Raw genomic sequence first — 22,852 nt, 5'->3', positions numbered from 1 at the left:
TTTTGATAAAATCACCAAAATGCCATTGGACATGTGTATTGAATTTGAGCCAACGAATTTACCTTATAAGGAAGGATTTGATACAGGTCAATGGATGAAAGATAAATATATTTATTATTAAATATAATTATTAATTAATGAAATGTTGGCACAATATGAGCCCTTGGATTATGGTGGAAAGTGAGATGAAATATTAGCCATTGGATTGAGATTATTGTTAATAAGATATTTTATTTTATATTATTTTATGGTTATAAAAAGAGAGGAATGAAGAATTTTCTTCATTCATCCACGCATCACACATCCATAGCGTGACGGAAAAGAGAAAACTTCGGTTTCCTTACAAATTAGTCCCTCTCCATCTAATTTCATACTTTCCACCCAAAATCTTTTATTTCCAAGTGAAATCAAGTGTCAAGCAGTATCAAAAGTTTAGTTTTCAATATAGAATTCATGAATTCATGGATGGAGGTGGGAGAAAGTTAAGAAAGTGTAAGAAGTCAAGGTGACAAGGTAAGAGATCAAGAGTTCTCTTGTGAATTTTGTGATTTATTGAAGTAGAAATAAAAGAGTAATTTTTTGTACTTCTAGAGTTCTACTTATTTTCAAAGGACTAAATTGAATTATGTGATGAAATAAGTGCGATGTGTGTGAATTTAATTAAAAATAATATTAGTGTAAAGGACTTCATGAGAGTTGATATCTAGAAATTATGAGAATTAAAGATAGCAAGTGATATGTCAAGGGATATAAAAGATGGAAGTATGAATAAGTTTATGTGTACATGATATGTAAGTTGCAGCAGTGGTCCGACTTCAAAAATTTATCAAAAACTGTATAGAGTGAATTAGAAAGAGAGTTTTAGATGCTTAGAAATATTAGTGGGTCTAGCTTCTTATGAATCAAACGGAATCAAATTCCAAATTTTGTGCTAAGAGAAAATAGAATTTAGTGAAGAAGATTCAAGCTGTACTCAAGCAGCATCCTTGAGTCCGACTTTAAAAAAGATTCGGTATTAACTTGATTTGGATTAAATTTTACAACTTTTATAATAAAAATTTCATTGAGTCTAGTTTTATATAAAAGAAATGTGTAATCATTTAGAATATAATTAATGAGAAAAATAAGTTTTGGTGAGACAGCTTGAGGATGCTTTCAGGCTCTCCTGATTCTACTTTAAAAATTTATTAAAATTGTATAAAAGAATTAATTTATGTAATTTATATATTTAAAAACTTAACGAGTTCATTTTCAGGAGAAATAAATACAAATATTATACTGAATTTTGTATTAAAAGATAAATATTTTTAACGGAAGAAAGTTAAAGTTGTCTAGCAGTAAAACACGAGAGGATTTTTATAAGAAAAATTATATTAGTGACAGGATGTTTGGTTTCGAATGAAACTTGATTATCAATTTTAATAAATGAGATATAAATAAAATGTGATTATTACTTAAAGACTGTTTTGTTTTGAAAGTTAAGCATTAAGATTTATGAAATAATTGTAAATCGAGTTATTTGAAAACTTAATTAAATATATATGATTATGAATGAAAATATTATGTGTATTTTGCAAGTGGATTAAGTATAAAATGACAAGAATTATTCATGTAATAGTGCGTGATATATTCGTGTCATGTTTGGAGGATACTTGAAAAATGAAGGATAATCGTAAAATGAATTTAAAAAGAAGTGTGCATAAGTGAATGAAATCGTGTAATGGCCTTAATAAACAAGATAGAACCTGTGGGATAAATAGGAATACTTAAACGCTCCTGTGTTATTCGCACTCCTGTGCCCGTGTTGGGGATTTCTAGCACTTTTGTGCTCCAATTTATTACGTGCATCCTTCTCGATTCTCCATCATTTACTAAGGGCTAAGTGGAGAAAATAACAAGCAAAGAAGTGATGAGTAAAGAAAATGAAAAGTGAGATAACTGGTGAGTGACAAAATTATTTATAAACATCTTACATGTATTAATTAATTGATATATCTTTCCAAAAATGAACTAATGTAATTTAATGATATTAATGTTAAGGTTAAATACTTAGATAATGTTATTAAAATTTCATGAAGTTTAACGCGTTGTTTTTAAACGTGTAGTGTGCAGGAAGTAATCGTGTGTGAAAAGTTTGAACGGGGCAATTCAAATCACATCTTATCAAAGCAAGGTTTGCGAATTAAGTACTCGAATTATGGACATTAGAGTGACATGTAATTAAGAGTTCAATTAGTATGAATGTGAAAGTTAATTAGTGAAATGTACTAAGTACATTGTGGTCATTAGTTATAAAATGAAATCGTGACATTTTGGATGGCTTATTTGGTACTTAGTGAAGTGTTTGGCTTGAAACGTAACATTCTTTACTCGAGTTTAGGTTAAGAGGTGTTGCATGGACCGACTGATTTGGTAGGGAGCTTATTGGAGTATCGGCCCCCAAAAAAAATGGTTAGATTAGTCGATTCATGGACCACCCAAAACATGTTGAATTGGGCTTAAAAGTTGGTTGAATCGTTTTTTTTAATAATTTATTTAATAAGTCGTAGAAAAAATATATGATATAACCAATTTAACTATCGGCCTGGTTAGATCGAGAACTACCAGATACTGATTTAGAATGAAAGGTTGGATTAATTGACTTACGAATTAATTCAAACAGAATTAAAAAATCGATTAAATTTGTTTTCTATACTTTCAATATATATTAATTTTTATGATTTTTGACAATTTATTCAATTAAATCAGATAAACTGATTGAATCGATTAAATCGATAGCATAATTGGACCAAGAATTGGATTTTTGAAAACATTGGTTTGTCTTAAAAATACGTTCGAAAATTAAACGTAGGATTTATTAAATCAGCTAAGCAGTGTTGGGCCGGTGAGGTTTAAACCTAGATGTATGGGCCCCCATTTATATTAGGCTTTTTATTATCGAGGGTTCAGCCCATTCCACAGCTAATATTTATTTTCTTTGCAAAGATAAAAATACATTTAATTTATCAAATATCAATGTTAATAACTTAGATGAATTTATTTATAACTTTAAATCTTAATTTTAGTTTGTATGTAATTCTAACTTGAAAGTTAATTATAAAAAGTAAAAATATTTTAATATGAATATAAAATTTAATCTCAATATTACTATGATTTTATTTAAAAGATTCCTTTTTAAATTAAACTACAATATATAAGTTTGTTTGATTATTATTATTATTGTCTATTTAATACGATCATAAAATTAAGAAAAATTAATTATTTTAAAATAATAAATATAATTTAATACGAATACAAATTTTATTAAATATTAATAATAAATTATAAATAAATAAATTCAATTCTAATAAAGTAGTTTTTAGTTTTTAGCACTTAATTATTATTTTTTCTTTTCCGACTTCAACAAGAAAACAATTACATACAACTTATATTTAATGGATTCACACATGGGATTGAATGATATACCTTAAAAGATCTTTACGTGGACACGTTATAATAAGGCGAAGAAGAAGACCCTGAAGCTTCGGATCTGCAAAAAGATCAATAATGGCGTTTATTGGAGCCTGGCAATCGTACCCATGATTCGTCAAGGTCACTTTTTCATTGATTAGACAATCCCCTTTATGTTTTTCCTAGGATAAACTGTTTTCGTAATAAAATCTTGCCAATCAAAGTTCCCCCACATGTTTTCATAGTATCTGCAAACTGCTTTCTCTTTAGGCACAGCAAGAAACTTGTCAAAGGGGGGCTGTAAGAACTAATTTTGCTCTTATTGTTGATGGGTATTTTTTTGTTTTTTAATTTCATTTGGTATATCATTTTATATTTTGTTTGACGCTCAATGCTGTGATGGTAACTTGCAGGGGTGTTTGTAATACTGCCTTTGCTTCCCTAGGTAAATTTTTTTTTTTTTTTTTTTTTTTTGTGTTTCAAATTGGATATGGGTACATTGGGTTTATTATTTTGATCCACGATGTAGATTGTTTTGTTTAACTTTCAGGGTTACATTGTTTACTACTAACTTTTGAGAGGATTGGGGATTTTTGTTTTCTGTGAAAATGAGTGGAGCTGTGCTTGTAGCTCTTACAGCAACTATTGGTAACTTATTGCAAGGATGGGATAGTGCCACCATTGCTGGTAATTTACTCCTTTATAGTTCTTAATTAGTTTCATGAATTACCATATATATATATATATATATAGTGCAATATATGTGAACTTCACTCTTTCAGACTAAAAGGATCAGTTTCACATGTCACTGATCTATGGTAAACATAATTGACTTGCAGTTTCAATGTGAAGCATGTGTGATTTGGCTATCACTTCAGATTCATTAATTAGTTATCCTCTTTGAATTTCATGCTGTAGGTGCTGTTATGTACATAAAGAAAGAGTTTAAATTGGAGAGTGAACCAGCAATAGAAGGCCTGATTGTAGCAATGTCTCTCATTGGAGCTACCTGCATTACTACATGCTCAGGAAGCATGTCAGACTGGCTAGGCCGCCGTCCCATCCTAATTATTTCATCCCTCCTTTATTGTCTTAGTGGTATTGTAATGTTATGGGCTCCTAATGTTCCCACCTTACTTTTGGCAAGACTTTTGGATGGATTAGGGATTGGATTGGCTGTAACTCTGATCCCGATTTATATATCCGAGACAGCACCACCAGAAATAAGGGGATTCTTGAATACCCTTCCGCTGTTTTCTGGTTGCCTTGGGATGTTTCTTTCATATTGCATGGTTTTTGGAATGTCGTTAACGACATTACCAAATTGGAGATTGATGCTTGGAGTTCTTTCTATTCCTTCCCTCGTATACTTAGCATTAACTGTATTCTTCTTGCCTGAATCACCAAGATGGCTAGTAAGTAAAGGTCGAATGAGCGAGGCAAGGAAGGTTTTGCAAAGGATACGTGGCAGGGAAGATGTTTCTGGTTAGTTGGATTGCATTCACTCCTTTTATGTTCCATTGTTCCTTTACTACCTTTATGCACATTGTACTTGCCACTGAGTTTGTGTCGTGTTTCCATTTATGAGTTCATGTGTGCACACAAAATAGGTGCTTCTCAAAGGCTATTAGTCTCTGCATATGATGAATACGATACATCTTGTTGATATTATTTAGATGAACAGGTGAGATGGCTTTGCTAGTTGAGGGGCTTGGAGTTGGAGGTGAAACATCAATAGAGGAGTACCTCATTAGTCCCATCAGTCGGGATTCTAAATATCCTGATACTGCCGGAAAAGATAGAATCAAGTTATATGGACCTGAAGAAGGTCTTTCCTGGACGGCCAAACCTGTCACTGGACAGAAAAGTTTTGGTCTTTTGTCTCAGCAGCTTTTGTCTCAGCAACCAAGCGTAGCTCAGAGTCCTCTTGGGCTTGTGGATCCTCTTGTCACACTCCTGGGAAGTGCCCATGAGAAGCTTTCTGAAGCAGGAAGTGTGCCGCGAAATACACTTTTTCCATTCGTTAGCAGCTTCTCTGGTTTGGGAGGTCATCAAGTTAGAGCTGAAGAGTCAGATGAGGAGAGTGTTACCAGAGAGAGCGATGACGAGCAATCTGATGACTCTGATGACAATTTGCGTACTCCTTTGATCTCTTGGCAGGCCAGTGCGGAGAAGGACATGGTTCCAACTGCCCAGGAAAGTGTCACAAGCGCGAGACTTCAGGGTCCATTTCTTACAAATGCTGGAGAATCTCTTGGTAGCATGGGGATTGGTGGCGGTTGGCAGCTAGCATGGAAATGGTCTGAAAGAGAAGGGGGATTTCAAAGAATCTATATGCATGAAGAGAGTGTACCTGGATTGAGGCAGAGGTCAATAGTTTCTCCGTCTCGTGCCGATGTCCTTGCAGGCTATGACTATGTCCCAGCTGCTGCTTTGGTGAGTCATCCAGCTCTTTATTCCAAGGAGCTTATGAAGCAGCATCCGGTTGGACCCGCTATAGTTCATCCAGCTGAAGCTGCAAAGGGACCAAGTTGGAATGATCTTCTTGAACCAGGAGTCAAGCATGCTTTGGTAGTAGGTGTGGGAATTGAAATGCTCCAGCAGGTAATGTGGCATAATCTTTTCCAAACTTATACCTTGAAGTGGAGTTTGATGCATTACTGTCAACGTATACGTATTGTAGCAAAAATATTTTCCTTCTTTGGAACCACTTGCTCATTGAAGATCCTCCTCCTCTTTTCTTTTTAATATGCAGTTCTCTGGTATGAGCAGCATTTTGTACTACATTCCCGAAATTCTTGAGCTGGCAGGAGTTAGAGGCCTTCTTTCAAACACTGGCCTCAGTTCATCTTCTGCATCACTGCTTATCAGCTGCATTACGACTTTTTTTATGCTTCCTAGTATAACCGTTGCCATGCGGTTTGTGGATGTTGCTGGTAGAAGGTAGTTTTTTATTTTTCTTTTTGCTTCCGTTTGAATGACAACAAAGCCTTACCCTAAAACACGAGATATCTGTGCAATAAGGAATTTAAAACACAAGATATCAGCACACTTTTCTACTGGCAAAATTGAAGTTACTGTCACAAATGTGCCGATAATATGATGGTGGATTTGATGATTATTAGTGTCTATTTGATGGTATAGGAAATGAAGTTTGACTGCTAATGTGATTCCATTGGATTATGCCATACATAAGCATCACTGTTGAGTCAGGTTTGACTGGATGGCTCATGGACAATATGGTTTCCCTAAGTAACTTACCAAAGTAATCTAGTCCATAACTTAATGAAAAAGAACTGAGAAATGCCGAAAATTGTTCAGGTTTTACTGCAGGAATAGAGTTAATAATACGAAATCTAAGGCTATGCAGGTCTTAGCTTCTATTTGAAATATATATATTGATGCCAGTCAGGTCCCTGGACATGCATGCACACATTCTAGAAGCTACTTTAATGTAAAGTTGCAAAGGAGTTTGACATTGACCTGCTGGCTCAGAATGTTTCCCTCTGTTGTTTGATCTCTTCTCATATTTTTACTATGGTTCCTTGTTCCCTCTTTCTGCAGGAGGTTACTACTCATCACAGTCCCGCTCCTGGCATTATGTCTTTTCATCTTAGTCATAGGAAGCATTGTGAAAATGGGGAGTGTTGTTCGTTCAGCAATCTCAACTGTTAGCGTCGTGCTCTCCTGCTGTGTATACGCCATGGGGTTCGGGCCTATTCCCAGCATTCTCTGTGCGGAGATCTTCCCAACACGAGTTCGTGGCACCTGCATTGCCATAGTTTCCCTTGTTTACTGGATTTCTAACATCATTGTCGCATATTCACTACCGGTGTTGCTCAAAACCGTAGGTCTTGCCGGTGTCTTTGGGATGTTTGGAACCGTGTGCCTTGCATCATTTGTGTTTGTGTTTTTAAAAGTTCCAGAAACCAAAGGCATGCCTCTTGAAGTCATCACGGAATTCTTTTCCGTTGGATCAAAGCAGGCTATAACTGCTAAAAACACGGGTTATTCTAACTGCTAAAAACAACCGAGTTTGGTGAATTATCTGTTGGAAAGTTTATTGTGTTTTTTCTTTTTCTTTTTTAAGCATTGTGTATACATTTAAGACATAATGTGAAGACCATAATGATCTCTGAGTTTATTTTGTTATTCATCAAAGCTCATCGTACAGGCTACCATTTTTTAAATCAAAGGCAAAAATATTAAGATCCCATAATCATTATTCATAGCTTTCCTCACAACAAAAATAAAAATATGAAAAGAAAGACCCCATATTCTGCTATTGATCATCTGGGACTGTCAATAAGCCTCTAGAGCCAACTCTGTCGAGCCTTTTAACCATTGCCACCCTTCTTTAAGAAAAGCTTCCACCATCCTTTGACCAATCTCCTTTACCTTTTCTTCATTGTCAGCCACAGCCAGTCGTACAGCCGAAAGCCCCTGCCTTAACACATTGGAAATGCTTTTGCACCTAAATAACACAGTATGAGCTTGAAGATGGCTGCTACAAACAGCCTTTCTTCCTTTTTTTTGCCTTTGGGATTTTGCCTGTCTTCATCAAAGTTCCATCGGCTCAAAGCAGGCATATGTTGAGAAACTGAAAGTTTTGATCTTTGTTCATAGTTCATATTCCTTTTCAATTCCAGTATATGTTTGATCACCATAGTATATATGTTTGCAAAAGATAATAATGTAAACACCATAAAGATCTCTGGGTTTATTTCTTTTAATTCATCAAAGCTCAACGTATAGGCAAACAACTAAATTAACAATTCTCGAAATCAAAAGGCAAATATTAAGATCCCATAATTATGATTCAAAGCTTTCCTCAGTTCAAAACAAAAACAAAAAAAAAAAAAAAAGGAAAAGAGAGACCTGTGATTCTGCTATTGATCATCACTATCATCTGGGGACACCTTCAATAAGCCTAGCCCCAACTCTATCCAGCTTTTTAACCATTGCCACCGATCTCAAATGCCCTTCTTCTAAAAACGCTTCCACCATTTTTTGCCCAATCTTCTTCCCTTCCTCTTCATTGTCTATCACAGCCACCGCCGTCGGCCCAGCACCACTAATAGTACACCCGAAAGCTCCGGCCTTGATAGCCGCCTTCTTCACAGCTTCCATCCCCGGAATAAGGGGTGCTCGTTTAGGCTCCACGATCTTGTCCGACGACAATGCTTTCCCTAACCCCACGACGTCGCCCTCCAACACTGATGCTACCAGTGCACCCGCTTGGCTGCAATTCCAGACGTGGTGCGGCATCCCAATTTCGGCGGGCAAAGCCGCACGCATTTTCTTGGTGGGGGCCTCGAATTCTGGGCTGACCAAGATGAAAAACAGTTCTTGATTCTGGGGGAAAATAAGGGGCTTTAACTCTAGAGGATCGTAGCTTTTGATTAGGACGAAACCACCCATAACTGCAGGAGCGATATTATCGGCGTGATAGCCGGAAACTTTAGCTTCGGATTCTAATCCAGCGAGAACCAGCTGATCAACTCCGAGTTTAGCACCGAAGAGCTCGTTGACCGCCACTGCAGCGGCGGCGGCGGATGCGGCGCTGGAACCGAGTCCACTGCCCAAAGGTAAGCCCTTTTCGAGTTTGAGTGAAAGGCCGAAAGAGCGAACATTCAACATTTTCATAGTGGCAATGGCAGCGATGCCGGCACAGTTGAAGAGAGGATTGGGAGAGAGTTTAGAGGACCCAGAGATCTCTGAGATGGTGACATGACCAGGGCTGACAGAAGGGTCGATGCTGAGGGAAACAAAGTCGCCTAGACCATCAACGGCAGCGCCGAGGAAGTCAAAACCTGGGCCGAGATTGGCTACCGTGGCGGGAGCGAAGGACTTAACGGAGGTGAAGACAGGCTCGAGCTCTGTAGTAGTGGTGGTGGAAAACGAGGCTTTGCATTTGAAAATGGGGACCTTTTTGGTGGTGGATGAAGGAAAGTTAATGGGTTTTAGTGGGGATTGAAATTGGAAGCAGATCGCCATTACAGAAAGTTGAAACTTTTGGGGAAATTAGGGTTTTAATTAAAAGGAAAAGAAACGGAAAGTGGCAGTGATGGGATTTGTGGAGATTCTTTTGGATTGAAAGAGATGCTCACCGCAATCGACTGCTAAGCTAACCACAAGGCTTGCTTAATTACCATCTGCTTAACCACACGAGTTAATTAGAATTTATTTTAGCAACTAGTCGATATTGAGGATAAACTTACATTGCTTGCTATTTCTCACAACATTCAACCATTAAATTTTAAATTTATTAACAACAACGAATTCGATATTTTTATTATATCAATTTAAAATATTATATAAATATAAAATATGATAATTAAATCTTTAAAATATTAATTATATAATGATATATAAAAGAGAGTAAAATTACTTTAATTTTATATTAATATAAGTAGACATGTATATGGGTGGCACGACTCAAAGGCCTGTCTGTAATGTGAGAGAGTTGAGACAAAAATATAGATTTAAAATATAAGTTTGGAAAAAAAAAAGAGATCCTATTTATAAATAAACTAGACTTCGAGTAAGTAAATTTTTACCTAAGCCCAACTCGACCATTTGCCTTTACTCAAGGCTTGACCCATTTATAAATTCAGTCTTGTTTTTATACAAACTCGTATATTGAACTCATATTTTTTATCTAAATATTCTCACAGGCGTTGAAGTTAGGCACAACCTATGACAGACAGCAGCATCAATAATAATGAAATTTAAAGTGAAAAAGAAAATATTGAATTTCATGGGGGAAAACTTGTTTGGTTTACATGATACCAAGAAGAATTTCGGGGTTACAAAACAACTGCCACATTGCAAATCAATCTCAATATGTATAATCATTCCATTTGCAAAAAATCAAACTCACTGTATAAACCAAAATAACACATACAACAATAAAAGAATGATTCCTAATAGCCACTGTTCTGTGTTAATTTCTTTGAACCTTCTATATAGTCTTCTGAATTTCAGTATACCCTTCCCATCAGGGGTTTACATTCATTAATATCACAATGATATATTTGCAGTTGAAACCCTTGAACCTCACCAGTTAAAAAAAGTACAAGTTTTACATTGACTTGGTTTCAGTCAAAAATCCTTTCCCCTGTTGAGAACACCAAGAATATGAAAGAACTGAATATGCACAGCCATCCAGGAATGAAAAACACTGCTCTCCAGCTTTCAGGACTGGATAGACCTGAATATTCGATTTTAGCCGCTTCAAGAAGCCGGCCGGTCATATCAACCCCGATAATCCCAGCTAGAGTACCCGCTGTGTTTGAGACACCCATTACAATTCCTGCATATCTAGGTGCAATATCCATATGGTTCACTGCAAAACCAGCTCTCCCAAGTGCCAAGAACCCGAGTGCTACTGAAGAACATAAAATAGCTCCACCAGATGTTCTGAAGATCGGAAGTGCTAACAGTGCGATCGAAGCAACTATAAATCCTACAGTGTTCAAGAACTTCCTAGTTTTAGTCACTGACATTACTCTTTTGGTGATCAAGTGGTCAGCGACAATCCCACCTACATTTGAGAATAAGAACATGTTTAAGTAGGGCATCATCTTAGAAGAACCCATTTCCTGAAGACTCAGCTGGAGGCCCTGCTCGAAGTATGTAGGCAGCCAGTTCATCAATACGTAAAGAGCATAGTGGAATGTGAAATTGTTTACCACAATTGCCCAAACTGGCCTGCTAATTAAAATCTTCTTCCATGGAATTTTGGTTGCTTTGACAGTACTTCCTCCATTCTCCATTTTTGTCCTTGGACTTGCATCGGTAGGTAACAAAGACTCTCCAAATCCAGCAGCGGCGGCTTTCGGATGCTCGGATCGAGGGGGATCAGTTGCATATTTAAACCAAAGCACAGACCACAGGACACCTAATGCTGCTTCTGCAAGAAATACAGATTCGGGACCTTTTAACTTCACCAGGCTTGGAAGGAAAAGCATCCCCATAGCTGCACCTAGGTACATCCCAGAAGTTGTAAGTGAAACAGATCTCGATCTCTCATGTGGCGGGACCCACTGTGCTAAGACTGTGTGGATTGAAGGGAAGATGAAACCTTGTGCTACACCAACAAGCAACCGAGCAACGACTAAGATTGTGACTCTATTAGGATCTAGCGGAACCAAGAAACAAGTCAATGACCATAATACAAACGAGAGAAGAAGAACCTTCCTTCCCCCAATCTTTTGAGCAGCCCATCCTCCAGGCACTTGAGAACAAGCATAACCATAGTAGAATGTGGAAAGTATCGTGCCTTTGCTTGACTGGTTAATCCCAGCAGCATCTGCTGCAACTGTGTATGCTATAGAGAAGCCGACGCGTTCTATGTAACAAACGCAAGTGCTAACAAAGGTTAAAATGACAATTAAGTATCGATTTGGGAGATTCATCCAAGTCATAATTCACTTTCCTATAGGAATCTTAGTTTTGCTAACTGTCTTCAAACAAATAGACCATCCAGCAGCTTTGTGTTTCAATCCTCGGTAGCAACCACTTTACAACAAGACAGTAGTTTCTTCAATAGTGTTCCAAGCCTTCAAGATACTAGCCAAGCCTGAATTAAAAAATTTATTCAAATGTTACAAATACAGTGTAAAGCACCATTAAATCAACTTGCAAAAGCTAAATGTTAACTAGACATCAATTAAGAAAGAACTCATGCTTAATTTGCTATATTAGTGAAATCTTAAGTGAAAACATTGGCTGCATCAAAACAAAATATTTATAGAGGGGAGATTGCTGGTAAGGAAATGAAGTGAACTTGAGCATGAACTGCATCCAGACGATAACCAATAACTAGGATTAATAGAGTAGCATGTAATCTGATTAACAGAAGTTTGAAACTAAATACTGCTTAAGTAATGTAAAAATAAAAACTAATATGAACATGACACTTCTTGAGTTAAAAATTGGGAGATACAAATTTAGTAACTCATATTTGTTCCCAAGAATATAAAGAAGTTTATAAGTAGAAAAAAAATGGAAAAATCAGAAGATGAAACCATGATATTTTCCCAAGAAATCATTACCAGAGGTAAAGATGACATTTTCCCAAATTTGGAATTGAAGTGATCAAGAAAATTGCAGACAGCATTTGCAAAGCATGAAAATGGGATTGGCATTTTAACCAAGATCTGGGAAAATGAAAGGTTTTCATTACGTTAAACCATTTTTTTTATCAGTTATATACAAGATGAATGAACTGATCCACGTACTAACAAATTCAAAGAAACAGAACAAGACATTGGCAAGAAAGTAAACAAAGGCAAAAAAGAAAAAATTCAAGCAGAATCGAAATACAAGAAGAAATGATCAAATTCCGATCTCATGATATATAAAAGGGGATAAGAGAACTGAGTTTTAGTTAAACGTATTCGGTTTTTCTTTCCCCCAGAAACTCACCCACTGGTCAACTTTAACGAACTAGACGAAATTAGGAAAAAAAAAAAACCCAAAAAATCTCAGTAACTAAAATCCAACATTTCTCATTAAAAGACGAAGCAAGAAATGGAATTAATAGGGAAAATTGAACCAAAAAAAAAAGTGACTCAATTGAAGCAATAAGAAGAAAAAGAAGCAGAAAGAAGAAACAAGAAGAAGAGAACACACCTTGGGATTATTTGGAAATGCATCCAAGAAAGAAAAGAGCGAGAATGAGAGGGGTTAATGTTTCATGTGAATATCAAACATGTAAGGACATTGATATAAAGAAAAACATATGAACAAAAAACAAAGAAGATAGAAAGAAAGAAAGAAAGAGAGAGAGGAAGTCAAACGTGGGGTTTTTGGTTATCTTCTCTCTCTTTCCTTCAATGTCACACATGAGATGAGAAGCCTTCTGCTTTCTTCCCTATAAAGCCAAACCCTTCCTGGTCCTCTCTCCTTTACTGTGTCAACATTAACATTTAATAAGGGGTAAATTCTGAACTTAAAAAAAATTACTATATAAACACTAACATTATGGATTTGTTATAATATAGCCACTAAACCATGTAAATTTATGTTAAAAGTGTAAGAGTTCGTGTATTTATATGGTGGTTGTGGCAAGAAATTCTGAATAATGGGGAGCGGGCTCAACGGCATATATACAATGAAGGCTATTGTGTTCGCTGTGGATTTCCGATTGACACTAGCCCACATGCCATATGAGATTGTGAGTTCTTAAAATTGATTTGGAAGACATGAATCCTAATTCAATCGTGAATATATTCTTTTCATCGAATTTGAATATGTAGTTAATCAAGAACTCGTTATCTCAAAAGGAATTGACAATGAAAAAGAAAAATTAGCCGACTTTGTTTGCAATATTGTGTTGGCTATTATGGAAAAGCCGAAATAATTTCATTTTCAATATATAATAGCCATAGTAATGTTGATGTTGTTGTAGGTAAATGTTTAACTTAGGTTGCAAGCTTTGTAAACTCAAAGTCATGTGAGCTCTATCGCATTCAGAAGGTGTTAGGTGATTATTGGAAGCAGCTGAAGAAAAGGTGGGTTAAGTTGAATATAGATGGTGCATTGTCGAAAAGCAATAATATTGTTGCAATTGGTGGCGTGTTTAGAGGCCATGATGCCAATTGAATGTGAGGTTTTGCTATGTGAATTAAGAAAGATTAGTTGTCAATTCTGAGGTAAGAGCTATATGCCTCAATTTAGCATGGACGTTTGGTTTTAGGCAATTCGAGTTGGAGTGTGAGAATACTTTAGTTGTAGAAACTATTTTAGTTGGTTATGCGAGTACTAGTATGTTATTGGAGTTGTATTTGATTAGTCAACACCGAAATTAGAAGGTTCATTTTCGATACATCATTAAGAAACATAGCAGAAAAGCGAATTGGATAGCTAAACCGGAGAGTAAGAACTATGATGAGATGTAGATATATGAAGAATCCCAAATCTTATTAAGGGAGCTTCTCAATGTAGATCTTAATTCTTTGGTTGTTACTAGAGTTTCTTAGATTTATTAAAGAGCGGTGCAAGAGCATTTAAGGAAAATTAAAGAATGAGGGTGACGTAGGAATTGAAGAGCATGGGCATTCAATCCGCTGTCGCTGTATAGAAGGTACTTCTTCAGGTGTATTTTTTTTGCAATGGATTGGGCAATACAGTGTCGTTTTCCTTTGCTTAATTAGTAATTGATTTGAACAATTGAACTTCCAGTAAAACGCCAAAGGCACCTGCTTTTGCCCAACCTTCACTCTTTAATTCAATCATAAGCAATAAAAGATCAAAAAGAAAAAAAGAGAAAAAAAGAATCAATGGTGATGCCTACCAGAACAATTTTACTTAATATAATATAAACAATAATTAGAAAAAGTCAACAATCTGGCAGCCTGTCCAAATATATATATATATAAACGAATCCTAGATTGAAAAACTTTTGAATGTGCAGGTAGCATGTTTAAATAACAAATAAAAGGAAGGGAATAATGCTCGTTGAGGAGAGTGGTAAAGGGTTCATTATCCCTTAAACTAGGTTAATAATAAAATTTTGAATTTAAGTATTTTGAATGGAGAAAACAATGTAAAAAAAGTTTTGCTCTAGTTTTAAGAATCTAACTCAACTCAGCAATAAATTTAATCGAAATTCAAAGACCCTAAAGATGATTTAATATAACCTCCTCTCTAAAGTATAATCAACCATAACTCAAATGTTTGAGTGGTCCTTGATCTAAACATTTACTACTCTTTACAACAATACTAAGGCCTAGGAGAAGCACTTAATATGGTATTATTGGTAGTCTAAGAAATGAAATTCACTCTTTAGTAAGGCTTCATTTTCATATCCACCTACCCCACAAAATTGCCAAGTACAGAAGTACCGACATATTGTTGCAAATTGTACATTGAAAATAGATAAACAAAAAAAATGGAAGCTGTCTACTAACGTGCAACGAAATCTATATGCAAATGATAGCAATGAAAATAAGTGACAGCTAAAGTCACCTTTTCGTTTCTCAGCCTAATAATAAGGGGAAAAGATTTTATAATTTGATTGAAGAATAAATCTTAAGGTGATTTGTGAAATTAACAGTAACTGGTGAAAAGCATCAATCAAAGAAAGAGGAGAAGTAAGTAACTCACTGCAATTGAATTCGCGATGAAGTTCATCATTCAGTACACATAGATTATCAATTAAATATAATTTGCAGATCACATTATAAAACAGTATATAAAAGAGAGTATTTACCAAGTTGACAATATGCTGGCTCAAATCTAACATTTCTCTTAGTTTTTTCCATCTTCTTCGTCAATAAACAATAACCTGTAAACATATCTATGTGATCAGCAAAATATGGGTATAAATGGCATCCAAAACCTAAAATCAAAGCAAAATGAACTTAAAAACACAATTACAAGTTATACCGGCAACAATACATTTAAAATACTTTGATTAGTGAACCTGAAACTGTTTATAAAGTTGGTATCATACCGGCAACATTTGTTTTTGTTTAAAATACTTTGATTAGTGACTTTTGGTAAATAGCGGTTCCCTGGCTTCACGAATTGAATGAAGGAATCTACAGCACAATTCCTTAAAAAGAAAAGGCAATTCAAGTGTTACTTTCAATTTTTGAGAAAAGAAAAAAGAAATTGTTACTGTCGAAGCTTCTTCAGTATCCGATGAAAGCAAAACTTGAATCGAAAACGAAAATTTTTTTAAAATAAAAAGCAGGATCCTTGTTCGCCCAATCTTCGAGACTCCCCGTTTCGCTGGAGATGATTGCAGCTAAAGCAGTGATTTCAACGTGCCGCCATTGTCGAGAGTTTGAAAGAAGATTAGAGAGGCAGCGAGCCAGTTAAAAGTTGGAGGGAACGTGTGAAAAGAAATAACGCAGTTTCTTAGTAAGCTGTTGGGTTTTAGCCCAATGAAATAAGGGCCGAGGGATTGAGACTATGACAATCAGCTGTTGAGGCCTTTGCCCATTCCTTTTCTAATGAGGATTAAGGAGCTCACACTTGGGAATTACCATTTCGTATTAGGCTCTTTGTTTCACTCAAAATCATTTATAGGAAATATTTCATCTATATTTGTTTCAGAGAAAATAATTTCATCAATAAAAAATATCTACAGGTCAACAGAAAATAAATTATTTTTGTAAAATGATTTACTCAAAAAAACTCATAATAATTTTATTTTTATATAAAATTAACTTAAATCAAGAATAATATTATAATATTAAAAATATTTTTATTTTTAAAATAAATAAATATTAATATAAAATATTATAATTTTAATATTATTAAACATACATATTTAATTATTTATATTTAACCGTATAATAAATTATTAATATAACTAATTGTTTTAATAAATTATTTAATATTTTAATTTTATTTTAATAATAATTTTAAATAATATTCTTTGAAAATATTCAGTATTAATATTTTAATAATACTTTTTATTACAATTATAAATATATTAACAATAAATTTTTGTAGTATAAAGGTTAAAATACGCTATAAGTTCATATACTCTTCAAAAAATTAGAATTTAGTCCCTGTATTTTTATTTTCAAGAATTTAGCCCTCTACTTTTTAGATTTTAAAATCAAATCCAATTGTTAACCTTGTTAATTTTTGTTTTATCATTTTGTTGATGTCACATTTTTAAATAAAAAATACTCAATTAACCATTTTCAGTGGAAGAAAAGAGCTTTTATCTTTTTTTCTTTCTGTTATTTTTTATTTAATTTCAGTCGGAAAAGAATTTCTGATCCTATCCATGACTAGATTACCAACTTAATAAACTTTAACTAAATTGAGTTAAATTTAAAATAAAATTTTACAATCTCTAACCAACTTTATACAATAAAATATTTTATTTAAATTGAAAATACATAAATATTAACATATTTTGCAATATTTGAATACCATATAGGATTTTAATGCCTTTCAGATCAAGCCTGAATAAATAAATAAATACATATGATCATGTATTTTCAAGTTTTATAAACAACTTTTTAACAAACTAATAAGTCATGTTTATGTTTCTTTCTCGTGTCATATGTCATATTTGTTTCGCTCTTTTATTTTTATTTTTCATATTCATCGTACTTGTAAATGGAATGGAAGAACTATCTATCATATAAAAAAGAAAGTAACCTTAAACCTACAAAATTGAAGGCCTTTTTTGTGTCCTACCATATGCGATCATCCCTGCCTAAGTTCAAAGATGTATTCATGTCAAATTCCCTAGTCTAGAAATGTTGGACGATAAGAAGCCTCGGCCTACCTGACCGTCTCCTTTTTTATTTAAACCAGAATTTATCTCCTCCCTAATTTCATCCCTTCTTATGCTTCAAAAATAAATTCATTCGCCGGAACCCCTCTGCCGTCAATTTGGAAATATGTTATCCCGATCACTGAACACACAAAAACCACAGGTTACAATATCATTATTGTTAAAATTTTCAAACTTTAAAACCAAAACACACTGAAATTTGAAACTGAATTTCATCAATTAGTTCCTCCTACAGTTGTGCTATATACCAACTTTAGTGCTAAAAGGAGAAAACCAAACCAGAAAATGTTGTTAACCTTTAAGTCTTCAAGCACCTTCGATCCCTAGCTGCTGAAGAGAGTCGGGACCAACAAGAAATTCACGTCTAGGTGGCGGGTATCGGAAAACCACTACTCCTTTATATGCTGTCCTTGGTACACCATCCTAGTAATGAAGCAATACAAAGTTTTTCAGAAGAATGGGACTGCTCAAATCTTAGATATGAGAAAATTTGTAGTGTTTTTTATTTGTATTGCTACAACAGAAGCAGTAATGGAAACCAAATATGATATAATGCAGGCATTTTGCTGCTTATTATCATCAAAAACTCTTTAAGCATTTTCACAGCAAATAAAGAACAATGAAAAATATATGAAATAAGTTACTTTCCATTCTTCAAAAATTCCAAAGTGTTGCGCAATGTATTCTAGGAACATCATCTGTTTCATGGATAGGTTTTGCCTTTTTCAAAATGTCGGCAAAGTATTTCTTATATTTGTCCTAGAAAGGAGAAAACACGATCATACATGACAATGCAAAAAGGTGGAAAATAGGGCAAAGTTCCCAGTCTCACTGATCTTTCCTCCATTAAGTAGCTCAAATCCTGGGACTTCCAGTTCACCTGTCAGACAAAAATGCAACACCACTATGTATAGAATTTTAAATTCTAAAGAGAATTATAGAAATTTATTATGCCAACCTCAGCGTCATTCATCTTTATAGGCTCGACATATTGTTGGAAAAACTGTCCCATACTTGAACCCTGATTGATATAGCAAGACCGGAAAACAGAACATAAGCCCTCATTTTGTATAAGGAGATGTAAAGATCCAGCTGAAAGAAACAAAATCTTATTCCCTTTCTTGAGGAATTATGAAGCTACCTAGGAGTGAGCACCTACTTAAACTGAGGGAACTTTAGTTTTATTTAAGCATGAAAACTCTAATATAATACATATATATAGGAACAACAGCTGAAGCCTTAAGAGGGATTTCATTTGTCCAAGTTTACTATATATTCTTTGTAATACCTCTACCCGTATTCATTGCCGGAATAGGATACGAAATACTACCAGAGTTTACGAATTAAATTTTTTTTAACCTCAATATAACCCCTTTATAGATATCTAATCTTCCCTGAAATTTTAAATCAAAAACAATCCACATCAACCAATCCAATTCATAGTATTTTCAAGATAAATTCATTCATATTTATAAAATAACGTCATCACATACCTAAAACCAGGTTTGTTAACCATACCAATGGCTAACTCTACATTCATTTCACAGAATCATTTACTTTATTAGCTTATACACGCCGTTGATTTCCAAAATAAAGTTTCTTTATATACCGAAATCCTGAGGTTGATAGTGTAATGTGTCTCCGACCAAATCCGACCTCCGAGCACTTAACACTACAAAATAGGGAAAAATGAAACGGGGTAAGCACTTTGTGCTTAGTAAGCTCATGTAACAAGAATTATACTTACCTAATATTTTCAATACAATACAATAAACATTCATATATCCATTCAATGCATTATTACCCTAATATGCACAAACTCAACATTCAAGTTAGTACAATAATTTCCATGTACCAATAATATATACCATGATTGATGAGCTCATCAATATCATAATTTTCATTTCCTTGTTATTTTTCCATATTTATCTCGTTGAATTTATCGGAATTTCGATGGATTTTCAGAGGTACACTTTTAGTGTACAATTCAGGTCCATCAATTCATATTCATGTCGACATTTCCATTTCGAGAGCACACTCAAAAACCTCAACCTTGCAACGGATTACCACCAAAGCTAAATCCCAAACGACAATTACTCTAATGAGCTTGGATCTGAATTACCAGTCCAGGCTAAATTCAAACCCTAATTCGGATTAGCCGTCCGGGCTAAATCCATTTTACACATATTCTTCGGTAGGGCTATATCAAGATAGGATCACCCGTCCGGGCTAGATCCTTTTTACCGTCAATTCCTTTTCAGAGATCCATCGAATTTTTCTTTCATTCAACCGGGATTTCTTCCCATTTTATCAAACATATCAATGTTTCATTAATTTTCATACAATGAACATTCAAATCATATTCACATCAATAACATACAATCTCAAGTATTTAAGAATATAATTCAAGTTACACGAACTTACATTGATACTTGTTTGTAAACAAAAAAAATCTACTAATCCCGAACTTTTTCCTTTCCTCGATCTAGCTTCGTATTTGAATCTTCTGGATCTAAATAAATAAATTTAATTATCAATTTAATACATTTCATGTTCATATGCAACATTCTCTATAATTCAACTATTATTATTTATAGTTTATTCAAAGCTGTCTATTTGAGTCATAGTCACTAAATTATTTATAACTCGAACTACGGAACTCCAAATTAAGATCCTTTAATTTTACCTAAAACTATACTCATATATCTTCTTACCATAAAATTTTCAGAATTTTTGGTTTAGCCAATAAGTACAGTTTATTCTTTAAAGTCACCCCTATTCTGCTGTCTGACAGTTCAGACCCTTCTTCACTAAAAATTAATTATCTCTTCATACAAGATTCAAATGATGTTCTTGTTTGTTTTTATTAAAAATAGACTCATTCAGGATTCTATACATATAAATTTAAGCTCATAATTATTTTTATTCAATTTTTTATGATTTTTAAAAGTCAGAACAGGGGAACCCGAATTCATTCTGACCTTGTCTCACAAAATTCATTATATCTCAAAATTTACAAATCCATTGCTTACACTATTTATTCTATGAGAAACTAGACTCAATAAGATTTAATTCCATTTTTTGTTCATCTTCTAATTCGATTTCTACAGTTTATGGTGATTTTTCAAAGTTAGTCTACTGCTGCTGTCCAAACTGTTTTTGTGCAAGCTGTTTATTACCATTTTTCCCCTAAGCTTTTAATAAATGATAATTTCGTCCCTACTCAATTAGCCTCTCAATTGAGCTGATTTTTCTCAATTAACATTTTATTCTATCACCTTAAACTAGTTTACAACCTTTAGGAATCAGAATTTCAGCAATAGACTTTAATTCCAAGCATTTTCACAATTAGGTCCTAAAAATCAATTTCTATTGAAATTACCTAATAAAATCATCTCATAAACAAATTAAAGCTTTAATTTCATTCTATTTCATCATGAACTTACAGCACTCAACCATGGTGACTTTCAATTTCATCCATGAAATCAAAAACTAATGAATTTAATAGTAGGACCTAGTTGTAAAAGTCTTAGAAACACAAAAATTACAAGAAAAAGGCAAGGATTAACTCACTTGGTGCAAAAATTATGAAATACCAGCTTAGAGAACCCTCCTATGGCATTTTTAGCTGCTGGAATTGAAGAGAAATGAAGAAAAATCTAGATATTTCCTATTTAATCCTAGCTTTATTTAGTTAATTTTGCAATATTCCAATTTTACCCTTAATTTATCAATTTTCCTGCTGATTTCATGCCCTTGCCGTCCAGCCATAATAAATTTTGGGTCTAATTGCCTTTTACATCCTTTCTCATTAGACTCTTAAGCTGTTTAATCATCCTAGTAACTTTTACACCTATTATAATTTAGTCCTTTTCATTTAATTGACTACCCAAACATTAAAATTTCCTAACGAAATTTTAATACCACATTACTAACATTTCATAAATATTTATAAAATTATTTTCGACTAGGTTTTATGAGATATAAGTCCCGATACCTTGTTTTTACCCAATTTCTTCAATAATTTCTTTTTCTAACTAACCACTAAATCGGTAAAATTTTTCTATCAATATTTTCATACGATTTTCCTATCATATCAATTTTCATGCAAAAATATTGAAATAAATTTCTCTTTAAATCAGTTTTGTGGTTACGAAACCACTTTTCCGATAACTTAGAATTTAGGCCATTACATTCTTCCAGAAGCAATGTAGCAGAATAACTGCAAGTATGTGATGTGAGCCTCATTCACTGTTCTACCTAGTTCCTGTGCTGTACAAGACACGCATACAGCTGGATAATGGCTGATCCACTATGCAATATCTCTTCAAAGCAAGCATTCATAAAATGTCATCCGAGTTATTTTAAACAAGAAATCTTATCAATGACAAGGTGAAACATACATTCTGACCAAAATTATATGTTATGCACACTTTAGGACGGAGAAGTTGTCTACCTTTGTGATTCTCTTCTAATCTCAACCAGTCGTCCCAGTAAGTGAGATTCTATCAAGGCAAATTCATTGATGAAACTACATAAATTTGCATTGGTGCAATGCATAAATTAGATGGCAATTTACGGAACCATGAAGGATATGCTTTTGGCCACTTCGGTGATAGCTCATCCCAGGTATATCTAGTAAGCATCCAGCCAAGACCAGGAAAGAAAATCTGTGCGGTCAAGTGCATCTTCATGGAATAATAGAAGATCAAAAAAATATCAAAAGCACCAAAATGTTTCTACTTCAAGAAAGTCAAAATCTTTTCAAGCATGACCATGCAAAAGAGAGAGTCCAAGAATCATCTAGAAGTAGATTGCATAATGACAGAAATAAAACTAAAATTAAAAGTCCCCCCTCATAGTCCACCTCATTTTTTCTGGTAAGCATTACATGGGAGGATTAAGTGGTAGCATTTAACACCAAAAGCTATGGAGGTTAGAATAAACAGCACTTTTCTACCAAATCTTGCTCATAAAATGCATTAAGCTCTACAGTTCTCCTAGGAAAAAAATGTTTTTGGGAGAAAAAGCTTACATGGATCATGCACAAACTGCTTTTGACCATTATCATTCCATAAGGAAATATCCATAATTGACCTACCATGGTTTAACAACAAGAAGGTGAAG

General features: G+C 34.1%; 3 protein-coding genes and 2 long non-coding RNA genes across 13 annotated transcripts; 1 reads left to right on the top strand and 4 right to left on the bottom strand.

Annotated features, from left to right (window-relative positions):
* Positions 1–264: 264 nt before the first annotated feature.
* LOC108476014 (monosaccharide-sensing protein 2-like) lies at positions 265–7,611 on the top strand. Of its 9 annotated transcripts, none has more exons than XM_017778057.2 (10): positions 265–513; positions 2,106–2,173; positions 3,408–3,591; positions 3,721–3,750; positions 3,864–3,895; positions 4,001–4,137; positions 4,369–4,935; positions 5,135–6,054; positions 6,206–6,393; positions 7,015–7,611. In XM_017778057.2, the coding sequence occupies exons 6-10, from the start codon at positions 4,059–4,061 to the stop codon at positions 7,472–7,474; spliced, it is 2,214 nt and encodes a 737-aa protein (XP_017633546.1). In that variant the 5' UTR covers positions 265–513; positions 2,106–2,173; positions 3,408–3,591; positions 3,721–3,750; positions 3,864–3,895; positions 4,001–4,058; the 3' UTR covers positions 7,475–7,611. The 9 variants fall into 9 exon arrangements, with proteins under 9 accessions (XP_017633546.1, XP_052881398.1, XP_017633548.1 ...); XM_053025438.1 differs by having other exon boundaries at positions 3,980–4,137; XM_017778059.2 differs by having other exon boundaries at positions 3,721–3,782.
* LOC128290235 (uncharacterized) lies at positions 5,769–7,445 on the bottom strand. Its single transcript, XR_008279898.1, has 3 exons — positions 6,934–7,445; positions 6,087–6,462; positions 5,769–5,965 (listed from the first exon to the last, which is right to left on the bottom strand). It is a non-coding gene; the product is annotated as an uncharacterized LOC128290235 (long non-coding RNA).
* A 535-nt stretch (positions 7,612–8,146) lies between the features above and the next one.
* On the bottom strand, positions 8,147–9,691 carry LOC108476016 (homoserine kinase). The gene has a single exon (XM_053025443.1). It carries the CDS (start codon positions 9,445–9,447, stop codon positions 8,356–8,358), a length of 1,092 nt encoding a protein of 363 aa, XP_052881403.1. The 5' UTR covers positions 9,448–9,691; the 3' UTR covers positions 8,147–8,355.
* Positions 9,692–10,180: 489 nt separating this feature from the next.
* LOC108475516 (probable anion transporter 5) lies at positions 10,181–13,393 on the bottom strand. Its single transcript, XM_017777486.2, has 2 exons — positions 13,090–13,393; positions 10,181–12,034 (listed from the first exon to the last, which is right to left on the bottom strand). The coding sequence occupies exon 2, from the start codon at positions 11,877–11,879 to the stop codon at positions 10,551–10,553; it is 1,329 nt and encodes a 442-aa protein (XP_017632975.1). The 5' UTR covers positions 11,880–12,034; positions 13,090–13,393; the 3' UTR covers positions 10,181–10,550.
* A 4,157-nt stretch (positions 13,394–17,550) lies between these two features.
* LOC108475049 (uncharacterized) lies at positions 17,551–18,242 on the bottom strand. Its single transcript, XR_008280180.1, has 2 exons — positions 18,022–18,242; positions 17,551–17,846 (listed from the first exon to the last, which is right to left on the bottom strand). It is a non-coding gene; the product is annotated as an uncharacterized LOC108475049 (long non-coding RNA).
* Positions 18,243–22,852: the final 4,610 nt, after the last annotated feature.

The sequence above is a fragment of the Gossypium arboreum genome, chromosome 3 (assembly GCF_025698485.1).
Source record: "Gossypium arboreum isolate Shixiya-1 chromosome 3, ASM2569848v2, whole genome shotgun sequence".
Classification (NCBI taxonomy): Eukaryota; Viridiplantae; Streptophyta; class Magnoliopsida; order Malvales; family Malvaceae; genus Gossypium; species Gossypium arboreum.
This window is presented reverse-complemented; position numbering and strand designations above follow the sequence as displayed.